The sequence below is a fragment of the Apteryx rowi genome, unplaced genomic scaffold (assembly GCF_003343035.1).
Source record: "Apteryx rowi isolate R43461 unplaced genomic scaffold, aptRow1 scaffold_450, whole genome shotgun sequence".
In the NCBI taxonomy this organism is placed as follows: domain Eukaryota; kingdom Metazoa; phylum Chordata; class Aves; order Apterygiformes; family Apterygidae; genus Apteryx; species Apteryx rowi.
The window spans coordinates 189705-213278 of NW_020450706.1; the positions used below are offsets into that span (position 1 = coordinate 189705).

General features: G+C 63.0%; 2 protein-coding genes across 2 annotated transcripts in view; one reads left to right on the forward strand and one right to left on the reverse strand.

Moving 5' to 3' along the window:
- Window positions 1-19997, forward strand: part of SNED1 (sushi, nidogen and EGF like domains 1) — a 39983-nt gene extending 19986 nt beyond the window's left edge. Inside the window, exons 5-33 of the mRNA XM_026077383.1 lie at window positions 641-766; window positions 1024-1137; window positions 3006-3119; window positions 3967-4080; window positions 4800-4925; window positions 5251-5355; window positions 5880-5993; window positions 6406-6522; window positions 7213-7329; window positions 7444-7560; window positions 7872-7985; window positions 8068-8241; window positions 8463-8576; window positions 9754-9867; window positions 10519-10632; window positions 10755-10868; window positions 11761-12057; window positions 13726-13909; window positions 14020-14132; window positions 15227-15505; window positions 16019-16163; window positions 16499-16581; window positions 17481-17571; window positions 17651-17663; window positions 17933-18038; window positions 18575-18662; window positions 18981-19064; window positions 19338-19375; window positions 19814-19997. Of these exons, the coding sequence (XP_025933168.1) occupies window positions 641-766; window positions 1024-1137; window positions 3006-3119; window positions 3967-4080; window positions 4800-4925; window positions 5251-5355; window positions 5880-5993; window positions 6406-6522; window positions 7213-7329; window positions 7444-7560; window positions 7872-7985; window positions 8068-8241; window positions 8463-8576; window positions 9754-9867; window positions 10519-10632; window positions 10755-10868; window positions 11761-12057; window positions 13726-13909; window positions 14020-14132; window positions 15227-15505; window positions 16019-16163; window positions 16499-16581; window positions 17481-17571; window positions 17651-17663; window positions 17933-18038; window positions 18575-18662; window positions 18981-19064; window positions 19338-19374 (3428 nt within the window). The 3' untranslated portion in view covers window position 19375; window positions 19814-19997. The remainder of the gene's footprint in view (window positions 1-640; window positions 767-1023; window positions 1138-3005; window positions 3120-3966; window positions 4081-4799; window positions 4926-5250; window positions 5356-5879; window positions 5994-6405; window positions 6523-7212; window positions 7330-7443; window positions 7561-7871; window positions 7986-8067; window positions 8242-8462; window positions 8577-9753; window positions 9868-10518; window positions 10633-10754; window positions 10869-11760; window positions 12058-13725; window positions 13910-14019; window positions 14133-15226; window positions 15506-16018; window positions 16164-16498; window positions 16582-17480; window positions 17572-17650; window positions 17664-17932; window positions 18039-18574; window positions 18663-18980; window positions 19065-19337; window positions 19376-19813) is intronic.
- A 2338-nt stretch (window positions 19998-22335) lies between these two features.
- Window positions 22336-23574, reverse strand: part of MTERF4 (mitochondrial transcription termination factor 4) — a 2427-nt gene continuing 1188 nt past the window's right edge. The window contains exons 2-4 of the mRNA XM_026077400.1: window positions 23440-23569; window positions 23165-23349; window positions 22336-22978 (exon numbers count right to left, since the gene is read on the reverse strand). Coding sequence (XP_025933185.1) covers window positions 22535-22978; window positions 23165-23349; window positions 23440-23569 — 759 coding nt within the window. The 3' untranslated portion in view covers window positions 22336-22534. The remainder of the gene's footprint in view (window positions 22979-23164; window positions 23350-23439; window positions 23570-23574) is intronic.

Here is a 23574-nt window from a genome sequence, read left to right on the forward strand (position 1 = left end):
GGGCGTCCTGGGAGGGGGGGGGGGGGGGGCGGGCGTCCTGGGAGGGCCGGGCCGCGCTCTGCGACTGCCTGCCTGCCTCGGGGCTCTCCCGACACATCCCCCGTGGAGCCACTGACCTCCTGTTCCTTGTCCCTATTCCACCCTGGCTGTGTTTTCTTACCTGCTAATCTACGTGTGTTTTGTATTACCTGTGGGTTTGCTTTATACAGGTTCCCCCGTCCCTCTTTCCCTTCAGCCCCGTGATAAACAAGGGCTGGCCGTGTAACGCTCCGCGTTTATCCTCTCCTCCGCCGCGCGGGACAGCTCCCCATGGAGCTAACCCCGCGTACCCCCGTGCCTCTCCCCCTGCTGCAGCAGGAGTAAAAGCACTTACCTCCCTCACGGGGAGCCTGTGAGGAGCAAATCCTGCCCCGCCGCGAGGCGCTCGGCCCCTGAGGGCTTCCTAAGCACCCTAGAGAGCCAGGTTACGAGAGCGAACCTCACGCACGGACAACGTGGCGCTGCCGGGGGCCTGCGGATGGTGCTGGCGAAGGGGCCGGAAGGGCACGGGGACGGCCCCCCGGTGCTCGCCTCGCCGCGAGGCAGCGCGTGAGCCCTCCCGAGGGCGTGCTGTTAACGAAGGGCCCGCCTGTCTCCCCAGCCTCCGTGTGCCTGACGCTGCGGCCCTGCCTGCACGGGGGAAAGTGTATTGAGGACTGCATCACGGGGAATCCCTCCTACACCTGCTCTTGCCTAGCAGGCTTTACGGGAAAGAGGTGTCATATAGGTGAGTGCTGCCGCTGAGCCCTCATCTCTGTCCTTCTGCTTCGAGGGCCTCGCTGCAATCTCCCCTACCTGTGTCACCGCGGCAGTCTGGAGGGAGCAGGGTCCATTCCTGTCTGCCCGGTTCACGCCTTCCAGCCAGCATCACCGCTTGCAGCAGGGTCGCTTGCAGCCGATCTGTGTTTTCCTATGGCTGTTTCTTTCTCTGCCAGGAGGAAGCTCTCCCTGAGCTCCTGTCCTCCCCTCGCTACTCTTTTTCAGATGTGGACGAGTGTCTCTCCCACCCATGCCAAAATGGAGCCACCTGCATCAACAATGTCAACAGCTTCAGCTGCTCCTGCCCTCCGGGCTTCAAGGGTGCCAGCTGCGAGATCGGTGAGTGAAGGGCAGCTGGGCAGCCCTGCACGGAGACGTGGCAGAGGAGCGGAGCGGGTCAGGGCAGGCTCTTCGCTGCACTTGAAGAGATCAGTGTCCGTCATCCCAGCAGGTGGGAAGGGTGGGAGTGCCGGGCATCCTGGGTCTGGCTGTAGCGCTGTGTTGCCTCCTGCCTGCAGAGTCTGGGCCTGAGGGCACCTGGAGCCTGGGAGAACGTATCCAGCTGCATGAGAAGGAGATGCGTGCACCTTGGTGCCTCCTCTTTGTAACTGGATGCTGTGCAAATGAATGCAAGGGAAAAGCTCAGGGCTGTGATGCCAGGCTCGGCTCCAGAGGCAGTGGAGAGGCAACCAAATGGCCTGTTCTCAGGTGCCTGCTATTCAAGGGGATTGTGCCCCCTTAATGTCATCTGCCTGCCGTGCCCACTGTTAGTGCCTGCAGGTGGGGAGGGGAGAGCAGGGTTTGTCTGGGCCAGCTGGGGAAGGGTAACTCTTAGACACTTTCTAAGAGTCCAGACTAAGTGATGACAGCCAGATCCTCTCCTGCAGCCTTTCTGCCGTGCGTAGTGGCCAGCTGCTGCTAGACCCATGAGTGCCTGTAGAAAAGGGTCTGCTTGCCATGGGAAGCCCCAGGCTGGGGGGTGCTGCTGCTCTGGAGAGGCTCTTAGATGCCAGGGTTCATGCGGCCGGCGGGAGCCGTGCCGAGCGCTGCGACAGGCACCGAGCGCTGCAATCTTGGATTTCAACTTGCTGAAAGCAAAGGAAACTTTGCTCTGGCTGTGAGTGCTTCCTGCCGCTGGCAGCCTGCTCCGAGGAGAGCTCATCTCGGCATTGCTGCGGGAAACTCTCCCCGCCACCTCTCCCTTATTGAAACAAGCTGGCTGTTAGTACTTAAACAGAAGTCCCAGAGGCCCCGCTCTGTGCGAGGCTTTCGCAGGTGACAGTTTGGTCCCGAGCCCTTTGAAGTCGCTGGGAACTTGCCCAGTCTCCTTACAGCCTCGCGCCCGGCTCATCTCCTGATGAGTCAGTGTTAATCCAGACAGCAACATCACCAGGGAAAAAAAGTCATCTACCCGGCCCTCACAACACCTCTCCGCTCCTGTGGGCGGGGGGACGGCAGCAAGGGCTGATTTCCAAAGTGCTTGGTGAGCGCTCAGGGAAGCGGGAGCCAGATTTCCACAAGAGCAGATGGAAGTCTAGGTACCACAAATATGGGAGAGGAGAGGCGAGGACAGCGTCTGAGCTCTGCTGCCGGGATTCCCAGGAGCTGCCTCAGAGCCCACAGCCCAGGCCCTCAGTGGCCTGCTTCCCCCACCGTCGGCCTCTGCTTGCCGCCGGGAAGTGCTGCCAAGCGTTTGGCTCCCGGCGAGCCTCTCTTCTGGTGGAGAGGGAGCGCAGAGAGTTTACTTTTGGGGAAGGGAGAGAGAAACACCCAGTGTCTCACACCAGCATCCAAAAAGAGAAGCTGGATGAAAGGGCTGCGCTGTCCAAGGGAGGGTTCTTGTCCCGTTTGTGGTGCCAACTGTGTGCTGTGCCTGGCTCTTCCCACCTTGCACATCCCGAGCCAGCCTTCGCAGGAGCAAGGGCGACGGGGAGAACGTGCTGGGAAGGCACAGAGGTTGCTGGAAAGAGCTCCAGCTCGGGATGCAAGTGCTGTCCCCCACTGCAGTATGTTTTGGGCAGCTCGGATTTGCTCCTTCTGCAGCAAGCAGAGTGGGAGGCACAACACCTCTCCCCGCTCTCAGGGTCTCTGCTCGTGGTGGGTTCGGTGTTGCGGCCTGGGTGCGTGGCCTCACTAGCAGAAGATGTTTTGCGCTGGTCCTGCGCCTGGATTTATTCCCCCTTCTTTTCTTTGGTGTCCCGCTGCAGAAGAGTCGCCGTGTGAAGCCAAGGTGTGCCAGAATGGCGGGAAGTGCCAGGTGGCAAATGGGACCGCGGTGTGCTTGTGTCAACCGGGATACACGGGAGAAGACTGCGAGACAGGTGGGGACCAGCGGGGCAGGAGCCGGCACGGGAGGGAACGTGACATCTCATGCTTCAGCATGCTACCTTCCCTCCCCAGCTTCACCGTCTGGCCTTGTTCCTCTACCCCCAGCTGTATTTTGGGGAGGGTAGAGGTCTGCATCGCTGTTTACATGGCACTGATTTTGCAGTGCATCACCTTCCCGCCTTCCAGCCTAAAGCACCATCCTTGTCTGCCACCGCTGACAAGTGGAGAGTCCTAGCAGAGAGAAGGGTTACATCCCATGGATGAGGGTCAGGAGCAAAAGTGATGATGGCTGCCTGAGAGGGACGCGATAAGAAGGACAGGATGGTCCCTAGGAGTGAGAAGGATAGCATCTGGGAAAGGCAGGGCAACGTCTGGGTGCCTCTGCAAGAGCGTTCAGGGTTGTTCCCTTCGAGGCCGTACTGAAAGAGAAGTGGGCTGGAAATCGAGTGCCTGGCAGTTGGTTTAAATTCCAGCAAGACTTAGGGGAAGTGTGTGTTAACACCCTGCCCCAGCGTGCTGACCAAGCAAGCAACAAAACGGTCCAGAGCTCCATATGTCTGCAGGCAGCTGGTGTTCCTAGACTGCTGGCTGAGTAGCGTGCGGAGCAGCAGGGAGGTTCAGCGCTCCCCACGGGCCCTGTGGCACGTGCAGGGCAGGAGGGGAGACCTCAGGGAGGGGGAGGCATTCCCCTGGAATGGGCCTTAGGGCAGCTCCCTGGGAAAGCGCTCTCGTCCGGATATGTCCAGCGGTAAGAGCCAGGATGGGAGCAGCTAGAGAGAGCCGGCAGCTGGCCGATGTCTGAGCGCGTGTCTGATCAGCCCTTCCTGCCTTCCCTTGCAGAGGTGAACGAGTGCGAATCCAGCCCGTGCCTGAACGGAGGGCACTGTGTCAACCTGGTCGATAACTACACGTGCGTGTGCCTGGAGCCCTTCGTGGGACAGCGCTGCGAAATAGGTGCTTGCTCCCTCCTGCTCCCAGGGGCAGCCCATGGCAGGGGCTGAGGCTTCGTCCCCAGGGCGTCTCCGGCCCTCTTGGCCCTTGCAGCCGCTCTCTGGGGATCCGGCCTGCAACCCGGCTCTTCTCACTGCTTTCTCCCTTTTAGATCCTTCCTCCTGCGAGGACCGGAGCTGCAGGAACCGGCAGACGTGCAACTACATCCGTCCCGGACGCTACATCTGCACGTGTTCCCCGGGTTATTACGGCAACAACTGCCAATATGGTGAGCAGAAGAGCACCTCATCGGCTAGCGTGGGCCAAAGCAGCTCGGCTGCAGGCAGTCAGGCCAGACCTGGCTCAGAGGCCCTGGGGCATGGAGATTAGACACCAGGTTTCCTAAGGGAGGTGGTTGTAGCAAAGCTGGGCTTTGTGGCAGGAAGATACAAAGGGCCCGGCCTTCCTGAGAAGGAACTAGAGAGAGGCTGCTTCAGCCATGGGTCCTGCCAAAAGCCTTGGTCGTTGGAGCGCTGGCAGGCAGCAAGCGCAGCGGGGTTGTGGTGGGGCCTGGGGTGAACTTCCTTCCTTCACAGCTGCCCAGTCGTAGTGACCTGCAGACTGTTTGGAAAGAGGCATCCCTGACATTAAGCTGTCAGACCAGATTTGCTCCATGTGCCCTGGAAACAGTGTTGTAGCCCCAGGCTCACGCTTCTCCAGCTCAACCTCTTTTCTGCCGGCAGGTGGGCCCCGGGTGCCCAGCGCCTGCCTCTCCAACCCGTGCCAGAACGAGGGCAGCTGCCTGGAAATGGAGCAGGGCTACGTCTGTGAATGCCGGGAGGGCTACACCGGGCAGGACTGTCGTGACAGTGAGTACCTGGGGTCTTTCCAGTGGGTTGTCGCATCTCTAGGGGAGCCCTCCCAGGTGGGTTTGCCTGTTCCCTAGCAAGAAGCAGCCCCGGCAGAGCCCATACGTAGCTCCTGGGCWGAACAGTGGTCCATGTCTCCGAGAAGAGGCTGCTAGCACAGCACCTCTTAGCAAGGTACCACCTGGACATCTGACGAGGCTTGTGGCAGCAGTTCACCTGAACTCCCCTCCCAGGTGACATCCAACGGTGTCACTTGGCTACCCAGCCCCATGAATACAAGCCCAGCAGACGGGATCCTGGAGAGCTCCCTTCTCATCTCTTACAGAGCTGTCCGAGGGCTGCGAGTGCCGCAACGGGGGCAGCTGTCTGGAGGGGAACGTCACCATCTGCCAGTGCCCACCAGGGTATTTCGGTCTCCTCTGTGAATTCGGTAGGTGAAGGCTTCTTGCTCAGTGCTCAGACTTTCTGTGTTTGCTCCCTCTCCTGGATGTCAAGGCCAGCCAGACTCCAGGCAAGCCCTGAATGTCTCAGTCTGTGCCCAAAGCTAGCACGGTGCCTCAGTGCCRTGGGATTGCTCTGAATCTGAGCCACATATGCAAGATGGGGCTGGGGAACACTGTCATAGAAACACCTCCTCGGGGTGAGGAAACAACGCCTCTGTCTCTGTTGCTCCACCTTGAGTCGTGCCTTCCCCAACTGCTGGACATAGCCTAGCTTCTCCCCACGGAGAAGGAAACTGTAGCCTAAACACATGCTAGCTCCAGAGCTCTCTGTGCATCCAAAATAGCCCTCGCGATCTGCGTGGGCTGCAGGGTGGGGACACCTCTCCCGACTCCGCAAAGTTAAGAAACTCCTGTTGCTGACCTGTTTCCGGCCAGGAGGCCCTGGCTGCTGCGTTGTTGTTCTACCGCGATTTAGCTAACAGAGGCGGGCTCTTGCCGTGTGTTCTTGCAGAAGTGACCGCCACGCCGTGCAATGTGAACACGCAGTGTCCGGACGGCGGGTACTGCATGGAGTATGGCGGGAGCTACCTGTGCGTGTGCCACACCGACTACAGCACCAACCACAGTGAGTCTGCTCGGCAGGGACGCAGCAGCGGGGAGGGGGGTGCGCGYGAAATCCAGGGGTAAGCACAGGGCTTATCCTGCATGGGGTGAAAGCGGCCGCAGGATCTGTACCAAAGAGAGAGGTGTTGCAGGAGTGGCAGGGTAGAGGGCAGAGCTGAGGTCAGGGAAATCAGGGCTGGTGTTTGCTGGGGGACATGAGTACTTCTTGCTTAGCGCTGACCGCAGCCCACCTCCGTGCCTGCRCCCCCAGCAGCATGGGCTGGCTGGATGAGCTGTGGCCACGTCGGCTGAGGAGCAGGTGAAACGCACCGTGGGCAGGATCCTGTTCAAAACTATCTGCGCGTTACCCCGGGGGAGCAGCTCTCACACGCTGCTCATACGTCCTCTGTGACACCCCGTGTCTGGCTTTGCAGCGATGCCGTCCCCCTGCGACTCGGAGCCCTGCCTGAACGGGGGGTCCTGCGAGGTTCATGACGACTCGTACACCTGCGAGTGTCCTCGAGCCTTCCTCGGCAAGCACTGTGAGAAAGGTACCCAACACAAAGCTCCCCTGTTAGCGTGGGGAACTGCAGGTGGGCGGGAGAAGAGCTTGGCCCCGTGTCGGCATCCGTGGAAAACAAATGACTGCACACCAAACTGAGGCCGGAACAGGGTGCAAAGTGGGTCGTCCCACCTCACAGAGTGGAGCGAGGATTGCCTGGCTCCTTTCAGGGCCCCTGGTGGTTGCGGCAGCCAGTCCGGCTGCCTGTATTTCCCATACCGTGGGTGACTCTCAACCTTTGGTGTTCAAGCCTTTTACTTGCCTGAGCTACAGGCCTCAGGAGCAGCAAGGAGCCCCCTAGCACCTGCAACRGCTCCGTGGTCCCCGAGGCCCCAGTACACATCTCTACATAGCTGTCGCTTTAGTTGCTGCTGGGGTAGGAGCCAGACGTTGTTTCACAGCAACACTAAGGCCGGGAGGGAGCAGGACTGGCCATGCTTTCAAACCCAAAGGGTGAACTCCGGCGTGCTTGGACCCTTCGCCAGCATGGTCTAGTGTTCCTCGGTGCTGTGAGATTTGGGCGTGCTCAGCTTTCTCTCAGTTAGACCGAGCAAGTCACCAGACGGGTTTCAGCAGGGTGTCTGGGTCGCCGGCTGGAAGAAGTAGCCCTCGAGGTGCGGGAACTGGCCCTTCCTAAAGTGCCAGCGGGCAGCTCCTGCTCTCCATGCTCTCTCTGCAGCCAGGCCGCGGCTCTGCAGCGCTGCGCCTTGCCGCAACGGGGGCACCTGCAAGGAGGCCGACGGCGAATACCACTGCGCCTGCCCCTACCGCTTCACTGGCAAGCACTGCGAGATAGGTACTGCCCTGCAAGGACCTCACCTGGTTCTCCGGCTACCTCCCTCGCCCGGGGAGGAGGGAGGCGGCATCGTCCTGCTCGCTGCTTAACTTTCCTCGTGCCCTGTGCCCGCAGGTAAACCGGACCCCTGCGCCTCGGGGCCCTGCCAGAACGGGGGCACCTGCTTCCACTACATCGGCAAATACAAGTGCGACTGTCCCCCCGGGTACTCCGGACGGCACTGTGAGATCGGTACGTGCGGGGAGACGAGCTGGGTGCCCCAAGCGACGGGGCCTGGGGAGGGAGAAGGGGCCGAAGGGTGAGAGTTATCAGCTTGAGCCAATAGCCGCAATCGGTGCTTTAGCAGCAAGCGAGCCCCATCACTTCATTTGAACCTCCTTCCCTATAACTTAAACCGGGCTGGGGCTGCAGAGACCAGCCCTGCAGACCCTACTCCTGCTGCAGAGCAGGGCGACGCTGGTTTGAGGGGGGAAGGTGATAATTCTCATTTCTGGGCTCTGCCAGCTCTACACCCATAGCAATTCTCTCTGCTCTTCCTGCAGTGCCTTCTCCGTGCTTCCTGAGCCCCTGTGAAAACGGCGCTACCTGCAAGGACCTTGGCGGGGACTACGCTTGCACGTGCCCCGTGGGCTACGTGGGGAAGCACTGCCAGTCTGGTAAGGGCCCCGCTCCTGCCACCGCGAGCCAGGAGCTCGAGGAGCTTCTGCCACATTCGCTCGTGCCCCTGTGTCTCCGCAGAGATCGACTGCGGCGTCCCCAACGAGGTGAAGCATGCCCAGGCCTCCTTCAACTCCACCAAGGTGGGCTCGCTGGCCGAATACCAGTGTGAGCTGGGCTACACCCTCAGCCAGCACAACAACCCCCGCGTCTGCCGTTTGCAGGGTGTTTGGAGCGACCCGCCAGAGTGTGATGGTAAGGAGCACTGGGAAGTAGCTGAGCGCTTGGGGCACCCGTCCCAGCAGGCTGCTGCCCRGTCCCATGGCCATACTTGTTACCCTGGCCTGGGGAGCAGGGTACACCACTACTCTGGTCCTCCCCTCCCGACGTCTGTGGGCACAGCTTTCGGAGCACCCCACAGCCTCCCAGGCACTCTCCTCCCTCTGACTGGCTCTCCTCTGCCCCAAATCCTGCAGAGATTGATGAGTGCAGGTCCCAGCCCTGCCTGAACGGCGGCCTGTGCAAGGACCGCGTTGCCGAGTTCCTGTGTGTGTGTGAGCCGGGATACACAGGCCTCCACTGTGAGTTGGGTAAGAGAACATGAAGAATACCCTCCGGGGCCACGATGAGGGGGGGAGGAAGAGTCCCGGCTCCCCTGGGTGACCATAACAAATCCTTCCTCATCCACCGCCCTGTAGGGAACGGTGGCAGCGTGTGAATTACATGTTCAGGAGCTGGGCTGCCTAGCTTGTGTGCACCAGCTTGAATCTCCTGCCTGTGTCTGATTAGCCTGTGGTGAGGCCTCCTCTCCTGGAACCAAAGTGTTCCCCTGTGTGAAGGGATCCTGCAGCCAGCTCCAAGATGTGTTAGCAGGGAGACACTGCTCCAGATCAGGTAGAGGAGTAGCTGAGGCTGTGAAGGGCACATGTGCTACTTGAGTCTTGCCCACCCCCGCTAGTGGATGCTGCATGGGCATCTCCATTGCTGACAGGGCTGCAGAGGACAGGGCTGAGCTGCTCAAAGCCTGCGATCCCAGGGGAACTGGGTCCAGATCCCTTGGACAGCTTTAAAGTGCCTCCCTCACCCCCAGTTTCCTGCTCCTCACAGCAGAGTTTCCTGGGGAACATTTTCAATGCAATACACTTCATTAAATGTGCTGAGACTGCTTGAAGAAGCCCCAGATTTCAGGGTCTGGGTGAGAAGTGTCCCACATGGCTACCAAGTTATTGGCCAAGGGGGGAGATGCTGGAAAAACAGCTTGAAATGGTACATCTCTGTGGGGCAGAACAAGAGAGCGTTCCCACCGTGGCGGTTCCTGAGGCTTGCACGCATGTGTGTGTGCATTTGTGGTCATGTGCATGCTCAGCCGTGCGCTCTTCAGTGCCGGCTGAAGGGGGACACAGAGCACAGTGACTGGTGGGACACTGTTGCAGGTGTCTCTAACAAGGTTCCTATGGGGGCTGTAGGCACCCCGTGATGCCTCTCAGCACCCAGACTTCCTCACGTGTCCTTGCTGGCCCGTTCCCACCTCCTGCCTCGTTATCCAGCTGTGGCCCACACAGGGATGGCCTGCGTGGTGCTGGGGACTTCTGGCAGTCCCGGGAGCAGGGCTGTTCCTGGCYGGCAGGCTCAAGTAACGAGTCATTCGGGGAGGGTCTGTGCCCTGCAGCAGAAACACTGTTTCTCCAAACTCTCCTCCCCTGTCGCTGGCCGGCGCTGGCCCCGTTTCTGCTCTGAACCAGTGCGTTCCCTGCCGCCTCTCAACAGAAATCAATGAATGCCAGTCGGACCCCTGCAAGAACGGCGGGACCTGCAAGGACCTCCCGGGGTCCTTCACTTGCGACTGTCCCGAGGGCTTCGTGGGGAGCCAGTGCGAAACAGGTAGGGACTTCACGGAGCAGGGCCCTTCCTGGGAATGCTAGAGGCTGTAATGTGGGCAAACCCCAGTGAGGGGACGCAGCCAGGGCCTGCAGCAAGGCAAACCGCTGGTAGCTGGTCCTGGGAACCCCACAGCTGATGTTCAGTCTCAGCCAGCCCGAATAGATGATGCTGGGGGCACCTTGGCCTGAAGGGGCTCCTGTCTCCCCAAGTGCTGGCTGCTTGTGACTACTTGCCTGTGGCTTCTGTCCACTCGGAGCATGGCCAAAACCAGTTCAGCTTGCCCTGGAGGGTTCTCCGGTGGGGAGGGAATGGCCCAAGCGAACRGTTCGCTCTGTCGGCTATGGATCTACTTTCAAAGACTTCACTCCCACTCCCGGCATCTGCTGGGGGACAAGGCCACCGTGGCATTGAGCCAGGGACTGGGGGTGCTGTAGCCACGAGTGTGGGCTTCTGCTGCAGGCCTTGCTGTGGGCAGGTGTGAGGGACCAACAGGCTGTCTTTGCGGGCTGTGTTTAACCTCGGGTTGCCTGGCTGTCCCTCTGCCGTCTCGGGAAGTCACTGCTATGGCTCATGCTTTGGAGGTGGCCCCCGTGGGCTCGGGCTGAGGGGCCTTCTGCAGGCGCTTCACTGCGTGCGTCCTCTTGCCTCTAGAAGTGAATGCCTGCGAGTCAGGCCCTTGCCAAAACGGAGGGGACTGCGAAAGCTTTGGAGGCTCCTACCTGTGCGTTTGCCCGGAGGGTTTCTTCGGCTATCACTGCGAGACAGGTGAGGCGGGCTGGAGGTGGGCACAGGTACTCGGCAGCTCCCTGCGCCCCGCACGGGTTGGCCGGCAACTGCTCGGGCCTCCGGCGACGTTAACGCCGCYGGGTCTGGCTTTCCTCCCGCAGCCAGCGACCCTTGCTTCTCCAGCCCGTGTGGGAGCAGAGGCTACTGCCTGGCCAGCGACGGGAGCCATAGCTGCACCTGCAAAGTGAGCTACACAGGCAAGAACTGCGAAAAAGGTAAAGGCCCTGAGCAGCGGCGCCAGGACATGGTGAGGGGCTCGACGCCAGCGTGCCCGCCCTGCCCAGCGGTGGCCGTGTCTCCCGCTGCCGAGGGGCTCACGCTGGGGCAGGGCCACCCGTTCTCAGAGACCCGAAAGCTCAGCCATCGGGGACCGGCAGCTCTCCTCAACGTGGGCAGAGCTTGGAGCTCGCTCAGGCCCCATCGATTCCRAGGGCAGATGCCAGCAGGGCCCGATCGTGCTAGGTGCTGGGCAAGTGCTGGAGGTGCTGGGGCGAGCACGAGGGCTTTAGGCACGGGAACACCTGGGACAAATCCCTCTGGGCTCCTGGCAGYGCAAGCGCAGCGTGGGTCAGCCAGGCTGCGCGAGGAACCGGCTGGGCACGTGCTCGCGGTGCGAAGGTGATCCCGCAGGCGTGGAGGCCAAGAAGTGTGATTAAAGCCTCCAGCTGGGAGCAAAAGCATCCCCGTGGGTCTCTAATTTGCTTTAACTGATCCTTGCGGGGAGTTAATCCAGAGGAACGTTGTCTGACGTGTCCCCGTGTAGGCCAGGCCGGGAAGATAGCGGACAGCACACATGTGGCGAACGCTCAGTTCTCAGCTCTGCCGCACGCTGGCTGTCCCGGCTCACCTGGGCTTTCCCCGGAGCGTGCCCAAGCCCGCTTGGGTGGCGGGCTCTCCCGGAGCAGCCCCGGCGCTTCCTGCGCGTGCCCAGCACCCAGCACGACAGCCCGTTTGCGGCCGGCGCCCGCAGGGCCTTCTGTAAGGTGCAACGAGAGAAGGAAGGGGCCGCGGCCTTCGTCCCCGCTGCTCTGCATTTCGTTGCCAGGGTCTGTTCTCTAAAGATTTATGGCATTACCTCTCCCCTTTGCTTTTGCCCACACCCTGAAGAATTGCTGCCACCAACCTCATTAAAGGTGGAAAGGGTGGAGGACACTGGTGTGTTGATTTCTTGGCACCCGCCTGAGGACGCAGTCGCCAGGCAACTGATTGACGGCTACGCCGTGACGTACGTATCCTTCGACGGCTCTTACCGCAGGACAGATTTTGTGGACCGAAGTCGTTCTGCCCACCAATTGCGGGCACTAGCCTCCGGCAGAGCCTACAATATTTCTGTCTTTTCAGTCAAACGCAACGTGAACAACAAGAACGATATCAGCAGGCCTGTCGTGCTCACCACGCGCACTAGTGAGTAGCGTCTTCGGGGGAATTCGGTTGTGAGTATGCACGCCYCTCGCAGACACGTAGGCTCGCGCCGGGACGCCGCAGCCTGCCGYGGAGCTGCCGGCCCGCGCGGCCTCCTTGCCGCCTCGGGGCCCGCCGGCTCCCGCCGCAGCCCCGTGCCTCCCCAAACCCCGCGCGGACGGGGGCACGTCTGGGGGTGCTGCCCTGCCACCCCGCTTTTCGTGCCCGGGAGGCCTGCTCCAGCCTAAAGCCGGGCCTCTCCCGCCGGACGCGGCGTCCGTCCGGTGGCGCGGCCCTCGAGTCCGGCCGAGGGCCTTTGGAAGGCCCAGAGGCTTTTCTCGTTGCTTCGGTCAGGAAAAGCAGCGTCTCGGAGAGCGATCAAACTCCTTAGGGCTCTCCGAGCGCCTCTCCGGAGGCTAAGGCAGGGGGAACGCCGCCGAGCCCTGTTTGGCAGGGAGCGCCGGGGACGGTCGGCACCCGCAGCGTCACTTACTGTTTATTACCGGGTGCGGGGAAGCAGCGGGATTTTGCAGCTCCGCGGCGCTGCTCAGTGCCCTGCGCACGCTGCGCCCCGGGGCAGGAAAGCCCCTGCTCACAAAAGTCACGTCCAGCGGGGCTCGGCACGGCAGAACCCCCCAAAAGGGCTGAGGACCCGCACAAGGCAGCAGAGCCCCCCGCTCCTCGGGGCGCGGTGACGTTGGGGCACGGCCAAACCAGCAGGGCGGTGGCGATGCCGCCGCGCGGCAGGGCGAGGGCCCCGCTGTCCTCCCAGTGCTGCCCAGCCCCSTGGGGACAGACAGATACCGCTGTGCCCTTCGTAGCACGTGCGTCGTTCCAGGTCTGACTGCACACGGCTAAAGCAGAAATCGAGGGCAGGCTGAGGATGGAAGGGGTCAGACCTGGAAAAAACCCTCGAACGAGAGGGCGAGGACAGGGGGAAGCGTACGGGCCCTATGGCCTCCCCGGTGGGCTGAGAACGGATAAAGCCACCTGCCCGCCCAGGAGCAGCGAAGCAGACACGAGGCCGAGGTGCTGGGCCGCCGCTGAGGTGCGGGCTCGCGGCCGCAAGGTCTCTCGCAGCCTGCGATGGGGTTTGAGCCAGGCCAGGCCAGGCCAGTGCGCTGTGCTCCGTTCGATCCCGGCCTGCCCGTGGCTGGCACGGAGGCCTGAGGTGGAGGAAGAGGGCACCCCAGCGAGCCCCCGCTGCGGGAAGGCCACGCTCCCAGCTCCTAGACCGGAGGCGCCGAGCATGGCAGGAGGCAGACGGGCAGACAAAAGCTCTTCCATCCTGCCTTCGTCTCCCTTCCACCCGCACAGGGCTGCCTGAGCCAGAGGGGACCGACAGCCGTGGCGGAGGGACGAGGGACCAGGCTGGGAGCGCTCCTGGTTCCCCTCTCGCTTGTGCAGGCAGCAGTGGGGAAAGGCCCAGCAGTTGGTAGCAAGTCCGGCAGCTCAGGTTGAGCGGCACTGAGCTGCTCCCCTCCATCCGAGAGCCTGGAGTGTGACCAGGCTGGCAGCTCCGCACTAGGAAAGCTGAGCTGGAAAGGCAGGCTAGGACCCTGGTGGCTGGTGTGTGAGAGGCAGGGGACAGGGAAAGGGACGTGACAGCCCACACTTATCAGCTGCTGACCACAACGCTCTCGGCTTCTGCTCCCTGCTTGCTCCGGCCAGGACCGCGTCCGGTGGAAGGCTTTGAGATCACGAACGTGACGGCCAGCACCATCACGGTGCAATGGGCTCTCCACCGGCTCAAGCACTCCACTGTTAGTAGGGTGCGTGTCTCCATCCGCCAGCCTGGTGACCTGGAAGACCGCACTGTGGAGCTGAACAGCAGCGTGGCCAAGTACACCTTCCTGTGAGTGCCGCGGGCAGCCCGGAGGGCAGGGGCGAGCTTGCACTCGCCGAGGGAATGGGTGGTGATGGGATGAGAAACTCATCTCTTCGCATCTCCTTCCTCTTCTCCAGGGACCTGCAGCCAGGAGAGAGGTACATTGTCCATGTCACAACGCTGAGCGGCCTGGGCACTGAAGATCACCCCTCGGAGAGCCTGGCCTCAGCCCCCTTCCACGTGTGGACAAGTGAGTGGGGCCACGTGTGCCCTTAGCCTTGGGGTGGGCACTAGGTGCTCCCTCACCCTTGCGAAGGGGCTGCGCACCAGGGGCTCGTTCCTATGTCCTCCTGGCAGAGCCTGGCTCYGGGCATGGAGCAGGGATCCCAGGGCGCGATGGGTGCTGGGCGGCAGCCAGTAATGGGCAGCAGGAAAGTGCCGCTTGTGGCTCAGGGAGGAAGACGTGAGCAAGCTGTCAGCCCGCTGGGCTAGCGTGGCGGGGCAGGTGCCATCAGCCCACGCAGCATCAACTGCCTTTCCAGCCCCTGTGCAGCCTCTTCCTGCCTGTGCCATGATGGCAGGACGCAGCTTGGTACCAGCGCGGGCTGGAAACCACAGGGCACAACAACCCGTGCTGGTGACATCCATCCCAGGCCCTTGGCTAAGCTTGGCCAGGACACCCAGACCAGAGGGGAGACACGCTTGTCCTCTGGCCCCCATGGAGGTGTCTCCACACTACCATCAGCCCCGGGGTAGATCCCAGAACAGCCCAAGGTCTATCAGCACCATCTTGAGCACCCTGGTCTCTACATGGATTGCTGCTTCCCCCAGCATTGGCAGGCCTGGCCCCACAGCCCCGTTGGGTGCCCCCCGCAGCACTGCTTCCAGGGATGCAGGCAGCTGCCATGGCTTTGTGTCCCCTGGGAAGGGGAGGCGATGTGCCTGCACAGCCTCCCCCACCGGATGTTGTTTACGGGCCAAAACCAGCACGAGCTCAGCCCTGTGCAGAGCCCATATAGGCCTGACTCATCCCCTGATTTATGGCAGCCTGAGGGCAAGCGCCAAAGCCAGCTGCTAGTGTAGAGCAAGGCTTCTGCGCTGCTCCCTCTCCTTGCTCAGAGCCAGTGCTGGGTGGCCTCCTGGCCCCTGTTCCCAGCTGGAGCAGGGTTGAGGCCTGCTGAGGGTCTTTGCAGGTGAAGAGCTGCTGGGCTAAGGCACAGCCAGGCAAGGTAGGGCCCCGTCAAGCTTGCATGGGCATTGAGGTGGTGTGTAAGCAAACAGGGCGGTCGCTACTCAAGGACCCCAGCTCCAGCCCTCTTTCTCTCCGCTTGCCTTCTCCTCCAGGACCTCTCCCCCCAAGAAACCTCACCGCCTCCCGCGTCAGCGCCACCTCTGTGTACATGACGTGGGAGCAGCCGCCTGCCGGCGCCGTGGAGGGGTACATCATCAACGTCACCACCGCCCAGAGTGTCAAGAGCCGCTACGTGCCCAACGGGAAGCTGGTGTCCTACACTGTGCGGGACCTGCTCCCCGCACAGAGGTACCGCCTGTCTGTGACAGCCGTGCAGAACACGGAGCAAGGCCAGGTGCACAGTGAACCCATCCACCTCTACATCACCACCCGTGAGTGCCCAGCGCGCTTTCCAGCACCCCTGGGGAGCCCTGCACCAGGGCTGGGGTGGAGCAGGGTGGTAGCAGGTTTGCTGTGGTGAGAGGGAGGAGATGGGCTAACGGGAAAGGCAAAACTGGTCAACTGAGAGCAGGCAAAATGGGGCCCGAGGACTTGCTGCTCCAGAAACGGGTGCCTGCGGCAGGCTGTTGGTGTGGGACGTAGGCCCCCTGCAAAGGGAGGCAGCAGGTGCTTGATGCTGCCTCCATCACCAACTCACAGAAGCAGAGTTACAGCTCGGTGATGCTCCATGGGGGGGGGAAGGACCAGCACTTGCAACCCAGGTGGTGGTGCGGGCACGCGGAGGGTGTGCACGCATTTCAGACGGACATGATGCCTCCTGAGCACGCCCATCCCCAGAGAGCCCTAAATGGCACGCTGGGGACAGGAGGACCGGCCTGACGCTCTGTGTACTGTGCTGACTCGCTGGCCCCCTCCGGCTAAGCCTAACCCTTTGTGGTCTGCAGTGCAGAGGGATGGGACTGCAGAAAGACGATGGAGCCAAGGTGGACATCCCCGGGTCCTGCGCAACAGGCTGCCCCCAGCCTTCCTGCCTGAGCTCCGCTTGCTAGCAGATCATGACACGGCTGAGGAGCCCTCGCCAGCCCCCAGGTAGGTGCTGGCCTGCAGCAGCACCCCCAGCCCTTCCATGAACGCTTGGAGCAAGTGTAGTGAGGTGGGGGGGGGGCTGCACGATGAGCACAACACACAGAAACCTCATGCCAGCAGGGGACGCATGCGCTCTCCCACTGCCAAAGTACCACCAGAAATGATCTGTCCTTCCTCCTTCTGAATGGTGACAAAGCAGAGCCCCTGGCGCGCTGCTGCCCGTGTCACACCATGCCTGCATCCGCCTGCGAGCGCTTTATCCAGCTGCCTCCCGTGCAGGCCCACAGGGCGCCTGGGGCCCCGCAGCACCTTACAGCCTCGCTGCTGTCCTTTCCCAGGTTCACCGAGCTGGTGGACGGCAGAGGGAGGATCAGCGCCAGGTTCGGCACTTCGCTGAGCAAATCCATCACTGTGAAGACACGTAAGTGTTCTGCTCTCTTTCTAGCCCCGTCTGTCACCCAGTGCCAGCTCCTCCCTGCCTCCCTGCCAGGATAACAGGGCAGGCAGCTGCGGGGTTGGGAGGTGGCAGAGGAGGACAGGGCCCCAGCGCCTCTTCCTGGGCCGACCCAGCGTCTGTGCTGCTCACCAGAGCCCTCCCCAGTGGGACGGGTGACCCATGGCAGGTCAGGGAGCACATGGCCAGAGCCGGGCCGTTGGTGATGGGCAGAGACGCATGTCTGAAGCCAGTGAGGAGGGGAGCTGGGCAGGGAAGCCCAGGAGCGGCCCCCGGTTTGCCGTGCCAGCAACCATGGGGATATGGACACCAGCCCAGGAAGTCCAGCCAGGCCCAGAAGCCCCGCACCGGGGGGGGTGGCTGAGGAGCCCATCATACCTGAGGGCAGCCCAGGGCTCCCTGCGCATCTCAGCTCTGCCCCAGCTCCCTCAGGGGTTAGAAGCTCATGGCCCTCCRGGAAGGGCTGACGGCTGGTGTGCCCAAGGGGCCCCGGGAGAAGGTGAGCAAGAGAGGACACAAAAGGGCAGCGCCCTTGAAGGCAGCCGGGGTGAAGCAGCCGTCCGAGCTGCCAGCTGCAACTGGTGACGCTTTTGGCACAGACGAGCTCGGAGGGCTTGTTGGCAGGGCTTGCAGGCAGCTGGGGGGGGGGTTGTGCACCTCTGAGCAGCCCGGGCGGCCAGCTGAGCTAAACAGAACGGCTGGGAAGGGCTAAATTGCTGCCTCAGGCCTGAGGAGCCCCTGCTGCCGAGGGCAGGTGGGTCCCCACGTGCCTGCCGCTGCAGAGGGGCTGCCTGGTGGCAGGGCTTGACGGGCTTTAGCTCTGGCCCAGGTTAGAAGAAGTAACGTTTAACCCTTTTATTGCCTAGAGCCCGAGGCTCCAGTGAAGCTGGAGAACATCGAGGAGGCCAACCAGGGCAGCCAAGCACTGCAGCTGCTCGAGGCAAAGAGCAAGAGTAAGTGGGGGGCAGGCACGGGCAGCAAGGACCCAGCTCAGGCCTAATCCCCAGCCCGGCCACTTCCCCCCCCGCTACGAGAGCGGGAGCCCTGCTGTCGTCCCCACGGAGCTGGCTCCGCAGACGGGCCCTCCTGGGGCGGGAGGACAGCCACTGCCCTCGCTACCAGCCTGCCCTCCTGCCCGCTGCTCTCCCTCGAGGCACGYGGGCCACGAGGGGCACTGCGCGGGCCTCTGCCGGCTCCCGGCTCCCTGCTCGCCCCCTCGCCGCTCTCTCCAGGAGCGCCGCAGCTCGCCAGGGTGCAGCTGCGGCTCAGCCCTTGGCCGGCGGCTGACAGCAGCACGTGTTTTGCAGGCAGCAGGCAGAATTGCTCCACAACCCCCTGCAAAAACGGAGGGACTTGCGTGAGGGGCGCCGAGTCCTACCACTGTGACTGCAGGCYGGGCTTCAAGGGCAGGCACTGCGAGCTCGGTGAGTGCTGCGCCGCTGCCAGAGGGCCGGGGCTGCCTTCTGCAGGCTGGGGACGGGGGCCAAGCCTGGCAGCTGTGCCAGCAGTAGGGTCCCCCATGCCACCGGTCACCACACGCACCCACTGCCGGAGCCCGGCCTCCTTCTGGCTGAACTGATGCTCACGGTGCCCACGGTCTGCCGGAGAAGGCTGCTCGGTGCCAGCAGCAGGGCAAAGGGCTGGGGTCTGCGAGCCCAAATCTGGAAAGAGCGGATAGGGGAGCGCAGGTCCGCTCCCCGACTCTGGCTGAGCCGTTCCCCGCCACCAGGCAGCCTGGGCTGGCAAAGGCGCGTCGTGCTCCTGCCCTGCCCCGCAGAGTTAGCCTAGCACCGTAAGGCCGGGGCTCTGCTTCTCCTGGCAGGCCGGCTCCAACTGGTGCCGAGCTCAGCCCTCCAGGACAGCGGTGGGGGAGCCGGGGGGCCTCGCCGGCCCCGGGGCACAGGCAGGCAGGACCAGAGACGGGCTTGCTGATAGCTCCCCTCTCCTGTTCTCCAAGCAGCCTGCAAGAAGGTGCCACACTCGTGCACGCGGCTGTACTCGGAAACCAAGTCATTCCCCGTGTGGGAAGGAGGCATCTGCCACTACCTGTGAGTACTGCCTGCGGGTTGTGCTCCCTCTTCCCCTTGCGCTCGGAGCCCAGGGCTGCGGGTAGCTCCCTGCAGCTCTGCTCCGGGGAAGGGAGAGCGAGCGTGAGGCTGCCCCAGAGCCCAGCTGGCAGCTTCTGCGAGCTGCCTCCCCCCCAGCGCTGGCTGAGCAGCCTCGCGTGTGCCCTCGAGCACCTCGGGCTCCCCCGCCAGCCGCGTTTCAGGGCAGTAACAAGGGAAACAAGGGCAGCAAGGTCGGAAGGAACCAGGCAGAGGTCTTGCTGTCGTTCCCTACAACGCGCTCCTCTGCTGTGTGTGCAGGTACAAGAGAGTCTACAAGGTACACCAGGATATCTGCTACAAGGAGAGCTGCGAGAGCACCGGTTCCAAGAAGACAACCAGCAGGTACAGCCAACAACAGTGCTCCGAGCGTGCTGGCCTTCCTCTAACCAGGAGCCAGGCTCGCCGGAGCGCGTGCCTGCCCGGAGCCATCCTGCACGCTCCGGGGTGCTCGGCTGAGGGGTGGGCTGGGAGAGGGCTGCCGGCACCCCATGCAGAGCTGCCGCCGGCAGCCAGTGCGCTGCGTGCTCACCGTGGCACGTGATCATCTGAGCGCCCGGCCGCGGCTCAGATGGCAGCGCAGCAGCTCTGATGGTTCGCTCCTTCCTTCTTTTTCAGAAAACAAAGCAACAGTCACACACTGAAGAAGCCATAGAGTAAGTACCTGCTCCAGGCCCTCCACAGACATGGGTAGGGACACCTCCTGCCCAGGGTGGCCAAGCCCCGGGCTGCCTGGGCCCCTCGGAGGGRGTCGGGCAGGAAGGGTGGAGGCCACAGTGTAGTCCTCCGGGCTGTCCAGCAACTGTGCTGCTCAGGCTCATGCGCACAGGTGAGGGATCCCGGTTCTGGCTGGCATTGAGGCTCTACTTGCCTCCATCCCAGCGTTGCAGCCCTGCAGCCAAGATATTCCTGCACGGAAAGGGCCTGGGCTCTGGCTCTCCCATGCAAGACAAAGGCTAAAGCCTTGGGGACAGCAGGGCTCCTTGTCCCAGCCCGAGACGGGCACGTGGGGAGGAAAGAGGCGCTACTGGGCTTTCGGAGGAACCGCAGTGCATGGGCTGCCGCCAGCTCCTCCTCTTCCTGCTCCTTCACAGGGCTCAAAGCGGTAGGAGCTTCGTCTTTCCACATCTAAAGGCTTTTGAAACACCAGGAAGATCAGCTCTGCTCCCCGGGTTGACCACRGCGGGGGAACCTTCCTACCTGGCGTCAGACCTCCCTCTCCTCCAGCCTGTTAGGGACACGCAGCCAGACCGGCACGCCGAGCAGCCGCTTCCTTCCCTCCGCCTGGACCAGCAGTGCCTTCGCTCTGGCTCGCCTCGGTCCGGCCGCCTCTCTGCCCCCCGCGAGGAGCCGAGCGCCAGCGTACCACGGCGGCCGGCTGGCTGCCCCGCGAGGTGGCCGGGCCCCGCTGGACCCCGGCGGCCGCCCTGGGCCACTCGCCGGCTCCTGGCTCCGCTCAGGCACCTGCGGGGCTGGGCCCGGCTCCCCGCCACCAGCATCTGCACCAACCTGTTTCGTAATCCAAGGTTATAAGTTACCTATAACCCCCAAATAAAAACAGTTTAATGCAGACCAAAAAGCCTTAGCCCTGACCTGAAACTTGGCCCACAGAAACCCGGGGGGAGGAGATCTTCCCTACATAGGCGAGTTGGAAATTGTAAGCAACAGGCAGAGCAGCGAGGGCAGCCGAGGCAGCGGCGGCACGGCCCTTTCTCCTGGACTCCAGTGGGGGGGTTGTGGGGGGGGGGACTTAAGGCAGCTTCCACTGCCCTCACTTTTTTTCTTTGCTTTGTCAACAGTCCTTGGTTTTAACCAAATTTCCAGCTCAAAAAAGCAGTCGAGCACCTGAAAAATAATTAAAAGATATCCCCAGAGGAAAGTTAGTCAGTCGAGGCATGAACACCACACTTGCGCTGATACAAGTTGTCACATTAAATGCCAAACCAGTGCTGGGAGCAGCCTCTGCTCTGCAAAGACGAATGCCCCCCCCCCCCCCCCAAGCAGCCTGCAGCCTTTGCCTCGCCGGGGTCCCCAAGGGGGGCCAGGAAGCCACCGCTGCGCTGTTAGCGGAGGAGAGGCCCAGCACGTAAGGTACCGCGGCGGCCGCCCCACTGGATGCAGCCGAGCAGGCAAGGAAAAAGTTTAGCTTAGAAATGTTCCTAGTTTTCGCGAGTTTGTATGACCACACTAGTTAAACCATAGATTTGTGTATTAACATACACGGTGTATATGCTAAATTAATACATACCAGAGATATATATATATATCGTAGTTACGGTATAGAGTGTTATTTCCTGAGCAGGGCGGAGGGGTGCGTCCGGCGGGAAGTTACCCGCGGCGGAGGGGCTGCCCGGCCCCGCGTGGCCCTCGGCGCGAGTCAGGCCTCCCCTCCCACCCTCCAGCTAGCGATGCAGGGACCTCTTACAGATATAGTCCTGTAGCCAAGAGGATAATACCGGAGTGGAACAGCTCCAGGAGTTTCACCRCTCCTGGCAGGCATCTTTCCCCTCCCGGGAGCTGCGGAGAGCCGCTTGGGCCGGGACAGGAGGAGCAGCTGCCGAGGAATCCCGGCAGCAGCCTGGCTGCGGAGGAGGATGTGCTGGGAAGGCTGGGCCAGCTGGAAAGGGTGAGGCTGCCTCCCCTTGCTGGCTCCGGCCACGCTCCCCACGAGCGATGGGGCCAGCCCCGCCGCCCCGGAGGAGATGCGCGGATTCGGAGCCGAGCCGTGCCTCAGCCACCGCTAAGGCTTCCCGAGCCGCCTTCCCAAAGCTGTCCTCCCACGCTGCCGTCCCACCGGGTGCAGCAAGGCAAGCGCAGGGGTCCTGTCCTCCCACTACCCTTCCTGCGGCCGGGAGGAAGAGGTAACGCTTGCCTGAAAGAGTAGGGCAAGGGGGGGGGGGAGCCTGTATCGGCCAGGAGGGGGGCATTTGGGCCAGATCCTCCTTATTTTGGGGCTCTGGGCAGGAAGCRTTTGTTCCCCCTGCCTCATCCCGCAGGACTGGCTGCAGGGGAGCAGGGAGAGGGCAGCGATGCCGGGGAGCTGCACGTGGGAGAGGCCCGTTTCGGGGCAGCCCCTCGGCCGGCGCTGCCACCAGCCTTCCCGCGTAGCAGAAGGGAAGAGCAGCTCCCCAGCGCTGTCCCGTCCGGCGGCGTCGCCAGCTCAGCGCCGCTGCCGGCAGGGGTACTGCAACCCGCGTCCCGGCGGCATGCGGCAGCCCTGCCATCTCCCACGCCAAATCCAGCGCAGCATGTAACGCAGCCAACAGGTTTTAACCGCGTCTTTGAAATAAATGAGTTGTTTTGTTTTGTTTTAAATAAAAAACACTTTATAGAAACTGGGTATTTTTTAAAGCGGCSGGGGAGGGAGGGGAGGGGAGGAGGAAAGCAGGTCATTCGAGTAGCAACAGCAGCGCCCTGGGGTGCGCGGGTTCGCTGCCCCGCTCGGGCCCCTCGACGGCTGGAGCCTGCCCCCCGCCAGGCGCTTTCCCCTGCCAGCTCCGGCCCCAGCTCCTACAAGTCCCCGTGTCCCTGCAGCCYCCCCATTTGCGCCCCACATCGTCACCCCCCCGCCAGCCACCCGCCACAGCAGCGGAGAGAGCGGAAGAGGCACCAGCCGTACAGGGCCTGAGATTTATTGCTGCTCCTCGGCTGGGCACCAGGCGCAGAGCCCCGTGGTTGGCAGGATGRGAGCAGGCCCCCCCCCGGCCCTGTGCAGCCCCCACGGCTCTCGCTCACATTTGGTGGAGGCCCAGCGTGACCAGGGAGCATCGCAGCTCTGGCCTGCRGCATGGGAGACCTCTGGGGCACTTGGAGCGTCAACTCCTCGCGCCTTTGTTGTCCGAGTCTTTGTCTCCCTCTGCATATAGCGCATCCCTCGCTTCCTCCTCCTCCTCCTCTTCTTCCTCCTCCTCTTCTTCTTCCTCCTCTTCCTCTTCTTCCTCCTCCTCCTCCTCCTCTTCCTCCTCCTCCTCCTCCTCTTCCTCCTCCTCTTCCTCCTCCTCTCGAGCCAGTAGCTTCTTGAAGACCTCGTACTCCTCTGGGGTGGAGCGGGCCAGGCTGGCCAGGAAGTCTCCTTCCGGGAGGTGAAGGATCGCCTTCAGTTTGGGGTTGTTGTTCTGGGTCTGGCCTTTGTGAGGGGTCTGGTAGAGCCCCAGGCGCTCCAAGAAGACGTGCCGGCTCCTGAGCTCAGCGAAGGGCGTTTGGAAAAGGCGAGCCTTCACCATTGCCTTCTGCTGGACCCCCATCCTGAAGTAGGCATACTGCAGGCAGGAGGCAGCGCTCTCGCACGCAGCCCGGGCCCACGGGAGAGCCCAGCCTCGCACGGCGCTGCCGGCGCGGCGGAGCAGACGAGCCCGCTCAGCCCGGCCGAGCGCAGCCACGGAGCCGGCGGCCCCGAGCGCAGGCAAGCGGGCCCGGAGCGCGGGAGGCCGCGGGCCTCCGCTCACCTGGAAGTGGTGCTGGAGGCGGCGCGGCTCCTGCAGGAGCACACCGGGGCTGGCGTGCAGCACCTCCGTCAGCTGCGGCGCCGTGAAGAGGCACTTCTCCCTCAGCAGCCGCACCACCGCCTCCATCTGCTTCCTGGGCACGCTGAAGAGCTGCGGGCAGCGGCGCAGCACCCGCAGCAGCCGACCTGGGGGGGCACAGCAGGGCATGGGCACCGCGGCCGGGGGCCCCGAGGCGGGGGCCGGGAGCCCCGAGGGCCGCGCCGGCGCCGCCGTACCTTGGTCGAGCCCCAGGCGCCGCAGGTAGCCGGCGCGGGCCTCCAGCTGCTCCGCCGGCAGCCGCAGCAGGCCCGGGCAGCCCTCCAGCGCCCGCAGCGCGCCCTCGGCGCTGAGGCCCAGCAGCAGCAGCTGCG